General features: G+C 34.3%; 1 protein-coding gene across 4 annotated transcripts; it reads left to right on the top strand.

Annotated features, from left to right (window-relative positions):
- The first annotated feature begins 702 nt into the window (after positions 1–702).
- Positions 703–8,114, top strand: LOC114194506 (membrane protein of ER body-like protein). 4 transcript variants are annotated; one of them, XM_028084774.2, is made up of 10 exons: positions 709–1,329; positions 1,947–2,096; positions 2,599–2,730; positions 2,827–3,267; positions 3,694–3,855; positions 4,357–4,556; positions 4,665–5,169; positions 5,317–5,562; positions 6,770–6,831; positions 7,416–8,114. In XM_028084774.2, the coding sequence occupies exons 1-10, from the start codon at positions 894–896 to the stop codon at positions 7,878–7,880; spliced, it is 2,799 nt and encodes a 932-aa protein (XP_027940575.2). In that variant the 5' UTR covers positions 709–893; the 3' UTR covers positions 7,881–8,114. The 4 variants fall into 4 exon arrangements, with proteins under 4 accessions (XP_027940578.2, XP_027940575.2, XP_027940574.2 ...); XM_028084773.2 differs by having other exon boundaries at positions 2,599–3,267; XM_028084777.2 differs by lacking the exon at positions 6,770–6,831 and having other exon boundaries at positions 703–1,329; positions 2,599–3,267; positions 7,416–7,558.
- Positions 8,115–9,466: the final 1,352 nt, after the last annotated feature.

Below are 9,466 nucleotides of genomic sequence, written 5' to 3'. Positions count from 1 at the left end.
TTGGACTAATTTAGCTTTTTCATCTTTTAAAATATGTGGATTTAGTTGTATTAATTTGTTGAATTTATTTGATATTTTGTATGTATTTCAATGTATTTGAGTTATTTATACTGTTTGACATATTTTGGTTTTAATGTTAAGTCAAATATTATTATGAAACACGATTAAAATGTCAAATAAATTTAACAAATTTAATTAAAAACAATAAATTTACGTATTTCGAAAAATAAAAAAACTAAATTAATCCAAATTTTTAAAATAATTAATTTTAAAATTTAATAAAAGATCAGCCAAGAAGAAGATATTTAACCTAGATTTATTATACTGCTTCTGTAATATACGGATACTTTAGTCTGCAACTGCGATAAGTAAAACAAAACAAAAATTATGAATTAAGCGCACAAAAAGAAACAAATATTATTTCTAATTTGATTGAGAGTTATAAATAAAATCGAAAAGAGTAAATGATAATTTTTCCCTCAATATTTAATACACTTAACTTCAAACTAATTTATTCTCATGTTCAGCCCTAATTAGAAATTATTTTAAGTTATTTTCTGGAGCACTACAATTTATGGAAATTTGTAGTAATTTTGAGTTACACAATAAATTATGATTGAAAGGGAGTTTTTATTTTTTATTTTTAACGAAATTGCTGTTTTTCTGTGTATTTTTCTGAGCTTATGTTGACATAGTCACTGATAATCTTCTTGAGTTTTTTATATATTCGTTTTCCATGCGCGTTCTGGTAGGAAGGCTGGCATTAATGCAAAGTCTGCACTGTCAAAGAGTTAGGAAACCATAAATTTCCATCCAATTCCTAATTTTCTCCCAAAAAAATCCAATCTTGCCATAGTTTCTGTGTCTGTTTTCTTGTGGGATAGCCATCATCAATGGAACAAGAACCACATCAATGGGTAGTGCATCCTCATGAAGAAGAAGAAGAAGAAGGAATGATGGAAGATGGTGCTTTGATAAGAAAGAAAATTGAGTCACATAGCAAGGGTGGTCTTGTTACAGAAGAAGTAACATCCTTCTCCTCCACCACTTCCTCCTCCTCTTCTAGTAGCAATGACAGTGAGCATGATAGTGGAACTTGTTCAGTGGTCACAGCCCCAGATGGATCTCCTGTTCAGAAAGATGAAGAAGTTTCAGAGATAGGAAATGGTGGTGAAAATTTCAACCATGATAATGGTGATAAGTCAGATTATGAAGCTGTTGGGCTTGCACAAGTAGCAGAGTTTGCAGGAGAACCAACAAATGTAGAGGCCATAAGTGGTTTTAATATGTCACAGAATATGAACAGTGTTTATTTTGATAAGCAACAAGGTAACTCGCCTCCTCCTACTTTTTCTTGGATTTTGTTTTTGTTTTGTTGTACTATTTGCGTTAAAGGATCTGGTTCGTGGTTGATAGAGTGTAGTCTTCTTTCGGTTTATTAAATTGTATTACACTTTTTTCAGGAAACCACAGTTGTGTGTTTGTTGTTGCATCACTTTCATTCCCAATGTTTTCTTCAAATTAAGTTATTAAGTTGTGTTGTGAATTGTGATGTGTGCATTAGTTCTAACAAGGTTTTGAACTGTGGTTGCAATCCATGATATTGTGGTGGGAAATTGTCCTAGCCTTGGTCTGAAAATTTTTTGTCCTAGTCTTGTTGTGCTGAAGTTCTGGTTCTTTCCATGGTTTAGGTTGACCATAGATTGGGTCTAAGTAGTTAAAGATAGTCCTCAATCCATATTGATGTTGCGGACCTCAAATTTTCTTTCCCAGCTTACTGATAACATGTGAACAATGATTTCCTACATAGATGAGTTAACTGGAACTAACCAAAAATTTGGACAAAAATCCTGCTTGACTGAAATGTTTTTCTGTTATCAAATTTCTGGGAATTAGTTTTCTTTTTCTGATGTTCAGTAAAAAAATTTCACTTTTTATGCTTGAAGGAATGTGGAAATGTCACCACTGCACATGGACCAAGAGATTTGACAGTCCTTGGACTGTGCCAAATTGGAATCTTAAGGGTTATCCTGACTTGATGATGAGTGTCAAACCTATGATTCAACATGCACCATGTTTTGTTTATGAAATTAAAGGTCAGTAGATGCCAAGATTCTAGAATTCACATTAGCAGTTCCAACCAGCATAGTTGAATAGCCTTTAAACAAGATAGATTCTCCATAGAGTTATGAGGACTTTAAGTAACTTTTATTGTAAATTTCCGGATGAAATTGTAACAGTTAATTTTACTTTGTTGGCTTTAAAAGCTTAGAGTAGTTAGAATATGAATGTAGAAACATCCCCGCTCTTGTTCAATGTTTCTGTATATGCACTTTTGACATTGTTTTTGTGATGTTTAGATAGACATAAGTAACTTTTGTTTATTTGAATGGTTGGCGCCAGTATTGATACTCATTAAATTTCTGTAATTGTATCTGTTTTATTTTTATTTTAGAATTACTGTAGTGTTCTTTTATGATTTTGGAACAAGTATACGAATATATCTGCTTGTATAGCATAGAGTAACATAACCTGTAATAATTATATCTTTGAAGCTCATTTTGGGCTATTATAATTATGTCATTCTTATATGTGCAGATGATGAAGTTAATGGAGTTCTAAATGGTGGTGCTAATGGGTCTGTCCATCCAACAAATCTGGGGGAGAGAGAATTTGATGTACAAGCAGATCTGTCAGCTATTCAAAACAGTCTATGCAGCGAAAACACAAGTCAGTGTATGAAAACTGTGGACAACAAGCTCCCTTCCATTCCAGAACTATCCCATAAGCACAATTCATCTGATATACAAGCTACAGCTGTTGCAGATTTTCATGAAGAAACTAGTGCAAAGGAAGCTCCTAATTTGATAAAAGAAGAGATTGATCAGCCACTTGAAGAATTTGATGTTGAGGCAGTGTTGGAAAAACAAGAGACACATGATTTGTTCTGTCCTAAGTGTCATTCTTGCATTACTAAAAGGGTAATCCTCAAAAAAAGAAAAAGGAATCCTGGAAAAACAGATATTGAAGCCAAGCGTGATAAGTTGGAGAAAATTCATAATTTAGAGCATGATAAGTTGGAGACTATAGGCAGCCCAGGGATGTTAGATAGTCCTGAACATCCCAATGCCAACCCAGGTGATAATGCAAATGTAAGATCTGAGCCTGATATTGTTAGTCAAGAGCCACCTGCTGAAGATAATCAGCTTCGTGAAGAACCAGAAGTATTCAGATGTTTATCATGCTTCAGCATCTTTATTCCTAGTGGTAAGTGGGTTACCTGTTCTGTTATCAGAGCATAGTGTGGTCTTTGGTAAGTTTGATAAAAGAAATTTATTGGCCAGATGGTAATAATATCACGAGTGAATCTGAACTTCCTCATGTTTAGTGACTTAGACCTGTAATTTCTTGGAAGTAGTGTTAACTTTGAGGTATAAAAGTGTTTCTGTAGACATCTGATTATGAATTAAACATTCATATGCTTTCTGATGTGCTTGATAGGCATTGTCAAGTACTACTCAACCTAAAGTTATTCTATTTGGTGTAGGCTAACTAATGTTTTTATATATCTAAAAGTTATTGTTCTGACATTTGTGCATAAATTACTCTTCCGCAAATTAAAGCAGAATTTTTCTTTTGATATATCATGATTGATCTATTATGATTACTTAATAATCTCGTTATTTTGAACAGGAAAATGTTTTGATGCAATCCGTATTTTTGGTGGTGCCAGCAAGAAGGAAGGTGCACAAAATCCTCCCAGTGTACCTGCAAGTAATTTGCAGTTTCCTTCAAATCCACAAGGCTCCAGTGCAAATTGGTTCAAATCTCTGATTAATAAGGGGAAAAAAGCTAGTAAGCAAGTTTTATTTTAAATAGTTATTTATTGGTACTACTTAGAAAAGTCACCTTCACAATGATGCTTATTTGAAGATAGGCACCACCAAGGTGTTTGTCGTGGGGCTTCCAGCCTTCCAACCTAAATATTCAATTATATAATTTTGTCATTGTCATTTCTGAAGAGAATTTTACAATACAAAATGAATAGCATTCCTTCAAACATCTTTATACATTTAAATGTGATATTTGAGCTTACTGAAAAGACTTGTTTTCAGAAGCATTTCAAATTCTGTATACTCCTTGTGATTTACTTACGTATTGAATATCCTATTAATAGAGTTTCTCATATTTTCCCTTCCAACATTTTCTTGAATGGTTGAGAATTGTTCATATCAAATGTAAACTAAGAAATATGGGAAATCATTCTATATCTTGCAGTGAATTTCACTCGAGATTGAAATTTGTTATTATGACATCAGTCTCTAATTTGCCCATTTTCTTGATATGATTGTGTAGGTGATGCTCCCCTTGAATATTCTGGAACTGGTTCTGCTCAGCAGCATAACTCAACATCAATCACTTCAGATGAGCTCACCTCATGTGGAATTGGTCATTCTGAAGATCCACCTGCTGATACATCTGTAGTTACGGATGTAAAACCTACACCAGATATCAATCATGCACATGGAGGCATGGATTCTTTGATTTCATCAACAGTAAGTCAATAAAAGATTAAACCATGTATAGAAAATGGCATCAAATTTCGTACAGCATTAAGAAATGAGGTATTTGCTGACCAAAAATGTCTTGACTCATTGTTTCAGAATGATTTGTCATCTATACAGTCCGGTACAAAAAGTGCCGGTGATTTGGTGAATGGAATGCAGAAAGTTGTGCGTGATACATCAGATTTTTCGTACGTGAAACAATTGCTGGATGGAAACTTGATCAGTGAGGGAGAGAAAAAGGGATATGATAGTCTTCCATTAGCAGCTTCTACTCCAAAAGAAGCCGTTCTGAAACCTTATGAAGGGAAAACTGAAATTCTTACTTCTACAACTGTAGGGTTTCAATTTCTTGAGGGTACACTGAAAGATGTAGACAAGACACCTGAAATTATTGGGAATGGTTATTCATCTGTGGTACAAGGAGCACAATCACCGATTCAATCATCTGGCAGTGCAATACATGCAAATGATGTAGCTAGTAATAAGCAAAATTTTAAAACAGATGCCATCTTTCCATCAAAACTAGATTTTACTCCAATTGGCAATGTGCAAAAAGGTATTGACAAGGAAATATATCCTCCTACCAGAAAAGAAAATGAAGGTATGTGCATGAAATAAATGTCATCAGTTAACCACGTGTATAGAGCATTATTGCTAACCTGTATCACTTGCTGAGTGTGTTCCCAGAAGATATCTTGCAGGTTTGCATTTGTTAATAACAGAGTTATCGCTTATTATTTTGGTGTAGGTGGAGACGTGATAGTTGATATTGGGAAAGGAACATTTGTACCCGCAGCACCTCATACAGCAGATGATATTCCAGCTGAAAGTACTACTATAACTGAAACTCAGATAGAAACTGTACAACCCAGAGATGAAGTTGGCGAACCTCAAGGATGGGAAATACTTAAAAGCATTGTGTATGGTGGTTTAGTTGAGTCAATCACAAGCCTAGGAATTGTCTCATCTGCAGTTAGTTCGGGTGTTACCCCATGTAAGTTTCTCTCTTCCTTTAAGTGGGGCTTAGTGAGCACTTTTCAAGAGTGAAAATCGGTTAATTGGATAATATATGTATAGTTATGGGTGCAAATGGGTCAGACTAGTGTTTACTTTAAACCAGCTTGTTCTATTTCCTAAGTATAAGACCTTAATTTGACTGGTATCAGCTTTTTCAAGACTTTACCTAGCTTCTTAAAGCCCATTTTGGCTAAAAGCTTATTCAGTAACGAGGTCTTTTAAGTAAGCCAGCAAACATGTATTTAATTCTTAATTAGGCTCACAAACACTCAACTTCAAGATATTGTAGAAGAATCTAATACAATAATACTAAAAATAATATCATCATTGTTTTATTATTATTTTATATTTTCTTAAACAACTTAGTTTCTTATGATTGAAAGGCTTTTTGGGCAATCTAAAGCCTGGCCTTTTACCTAAATGGCTTTGAAAAAATCTTTAGCCTAACTTTGTTGGAGTTCTCACATCGTTCAGAAATATGAGAAAAAGTAAATTATGTATGTAAGTGCAAACCTCACCATATCAGCTTGAAAGGGGGAGGGGGGCATTTCTAAATTTGAATTTTCCATTCCTCACAGTAGTATATGTTAAAGAGATTCATTTTGTATTTTTAGACAAATTAGGTCATTACAACTTGCATCTACTTATGGTACCTGAAGCACATTTTATAACTAAAAGCATACATGAAATTTTTTCACACGAGTGTTGCAACTTTGGTATGTTGTGTTTCATCTAATCTGTTTTAACTTGAAATTTGGTTTCCAGGGTGGTTCTATTTGATGGAGAAGTTTCTTTTAAAAGAACCAATAAATTTGATGACGTTGCAAAAGCCAAATATAACTTATGCTCATGCCCACTTTTTTAATACTAAATATAAGTAATGTAATTGAAACATGTCTTCATAAATTGTCAAGCATATAAGTTGCCAAGTATATTTGTTGGACTTCAAAAATTTATGCTTTTGTGCAAAACATATGTTTATCAATCAAATTCAAATCTTTGTCCTGAGCTTTTTTGGTTCTTAAAGTAGTTTACTTTAATTTCTATTTGTCTGTACTGTTCCTAGTTTTATGAGAAGGTTCACTGAATTGATAGGAGCTCTATCTATACTTGAGTATTATTTCATCTAAAAAGGTGAAATTTTGGTTGATGGCAAATTAATTTTTTGTTTGTGTTTATTGTAGTGAATATTATAGCATTGGGATTTGCAAATATCATTGGTGGACTTGTCATCCTTGGTCACAATGTGAGTGGGCTTTCATGTGCTCCTCCAATCTCTTCTAAATTGTATCATCATATCTCTGTGGGCAATCTTTTTTCATATATCTTTCATGCATAAACAAAATATAGTTGAAATACCATGTTGAGATAGAGTTATTGAGAATGGCAGTAGAAATGACTCATCATATTGACAGGTTAAAATTAAATCATAACTGCTCCGGTAACCTGAGCCTTGAAACATCTTGCTATATATTCTCTCTTTAGTCACAATGATTAATTATTGTTAAGTTTGACTTATTTTTTATATTCTAGTTCCATCAACAACACCTTATTTAACACATGTTACAACATAATGCATGAATGTATGATCTGATAGCTGAAGAATGTTCTCTCTCGATTAACCTTAATCAGTCTATGCTATTTCAAAACATGGTGACATGTCCTTGATGCTATGAAATTCCATTTTCAATTCTATTTCCTTAAGACAAACTTGGGAGTGGTTTTAAATCCTGAAATGCACTCACTATACACCCATTTTACCCAAGTCTCTTTTCTCATAAACTAATCCAAAAAAAAAAAATACTTAGTCTATGCTCTCTTTTTCACCAGCTTGTTGACTTGAAAAATGGTCACTCTGGAGGGGATCAAACACAAACGGTTGTGCAAGATCGGTATCGAGAATTTCTAGGACGCCGTGAGAACTTCTTGCTTCATGCTGTTGTAGCTGTTTTATCATTCCTGATTTTTGGTGCTGTCCCCCTTGTTGTCTATGGCCTCTTGATCAATAAGAGTTACGACACTGAACTTAAGCTTGCTATGGTAGCAGCTATTTCTGTTGTGTGCATCATTTTACTTGCTATTGGGAAAGTTTACACCAGCAGACCACCCAAAGCCTATATGAAAACTGTGTTGTACTATGTTGCAATGGCACTTTCAACCTCAGGAGTAACATATATAGCAGGCAACCTCATCAAGGATCTCCTAGAGAAACATAACCACCCAGAATCAGGTTTCGCCATAACCATGATGCCCATATCAGGCACAAACACGGGATCAACATGGATGTCTCAATGAACTGGTAGGAAGTAGGACTTTTTGTTAGAAGGAGTTTCTGTTTCTTTTTTTACCTTATCTTCAAAGGTAGTCACTAGAGGAACTTGATTAGAATAAATGTTTGTAGCAAGACGTGAAGGTTCAACCAACCTTTTATTTTGTTTTGTTTTTCCTTTCCACGACACTCGGCGATTTTGTTACCAAAAGAATGGCAACTTGCAAAATAAATTCAACAAAATCTTTGTATTCCATCTATTATGAGCGTTGAAATCTTGTGTTGTTGTATTGTGTAGCTTATCCAATGACCTAACATATCTGACTATTACTTAAAATATTGACATACTTTGTAGAAAAGGTGAGTTTTACAACTTAGTTGTTAAAATAGTTTGTTTATTATTTGTTGCACATGTTAACGACTATATATATATATATATATATATATATATATATATATATATATATATATATATTGATATATTGATGGGTATTTCGAAAGAAGATTACCGTAAGATATAATTCTAATAAAACATGAGTCAACTCACACATAAAAAGTTTTTGTACCATGTAAGTATCTCAAAATTGGTTTCACAGCTAGAAGATGAGACCTTGGAATCTTGCATGAATCTACTAAATACACCAACACTAAAGCTTAATTTAAATCAGGCCTTCTGTTACACAAGTATTGTTAGGAATTCAAGTGTGAGTCTAAGTCTTACATTGACCAGAATTGAGAAAGTAGAGCACCATATAAGGATCAAGGCCCATAAACCCATTGCCTTAAGGTTTTGGGTTGAGAGTGGTGTCAATATCTTATGTGGTTAGGCTCAGATCTCATTGGTGTTGTTCTTCCCAGTGAAACCCCCTCTGTAAAACCTAACAAGTACCTTAAGCTAACAACCATGCCTCTTCTTCAGAGTTGTTTTCCAGCTTTAAACCATAATCAACAAGAGTGATGGTAGTGTTGCTCTGCTGCATATTGTATTTTTTGAGCAAGTCACGAGCATATTTAGTTTGGTGCATAACCACTCCACTTGGTGTTTGAGTGAATTCAATGCCTAGAAAATAATTCAATTTTCCAAGGTCATTTATTTCAAACTCCTTCATCAGCTCCTCCTCACAATCTTTTATTAACTCCTCATTGTTGCTCGTGATCAAAAGATCATCAACATAAAAACATATGATGGCTCTTCCATCAACTCTGTTGTTCTCACAGTTTTTCACATATACGCCATATTCTGATATGCATTTCACAAACCCAATTTTCTCAAGGAACCCATCAATCCACTTGTTCCAAGCCCTTGGAGCTTCCTTCAGCCCATATAAGGCCTTTTTTAACCTATAGACTTTATGCTTTTCAAATTCATTCACAAAGCCACTAGGTTGTTGAACATACACCTCCTCTTGTAGTGGACCGTTCAAAAACGCAGATTTTACATCTAATTGATGTAAACTCCAGTCCTCATTCATTGCCATAGCCACAACCAATCTCACAGTTTTGATTCTGGCCACAGGTGCATAGACTTCACCGTAGTCTACACCAACTTTCTGCAGGAAGCCTTTGGCCACAAGCCTGGCCTTATGTCTCACCACATCACCATCTGCATTCA

Source organism: Vigna unguiculata, chromosome 8 (assembly GCF_037176805.1).
Source record: "Vigna unguiculata cultivar grain cowpea cultivar isolate G323 ecotype 2 chromosome 8, ASM3717680v1, whole genome shotgun sequence".
NCBI lineage: Eukaryota > Viridiplantae > Streptophyta > Magnoliopsida > Fabales > Fabaceae > Vigna > Vigna unguiculata.
The sequence above is the reverse complement of the archived record's forward strand: the minus strand, read 5'-3'. Positions and strand labels throughout refer to the sequence as shown.

What these genes read in the sequence shown, in the direction of transcription:
- LOC114194506 (XM_028084773.2), top strand. Translation starts at nt 894, where the DNA reads ATGGAACAAGAACCACATCAATGGGTAGTGCATCCTCATGAAGAAGAA. An exon ending in TAATAAGGGGAAAAAAGCTA is followed by an intron (nt 3,856 to 4,356) that starts GTAAGCAAGTTT and finishes ATGATTGTGTAG; the next exon opens with GTGATGCTCCCCTTGAATAT. An exon ending in TAGTTCGGGTGTTACCCCAT is followed by an intron (nt 5,563 to 6,769) that starts GTAAGTTTCTCT and finishes TGTTTATTGTAG; the next exon opens with TGAATATTATAGCATTGGGA.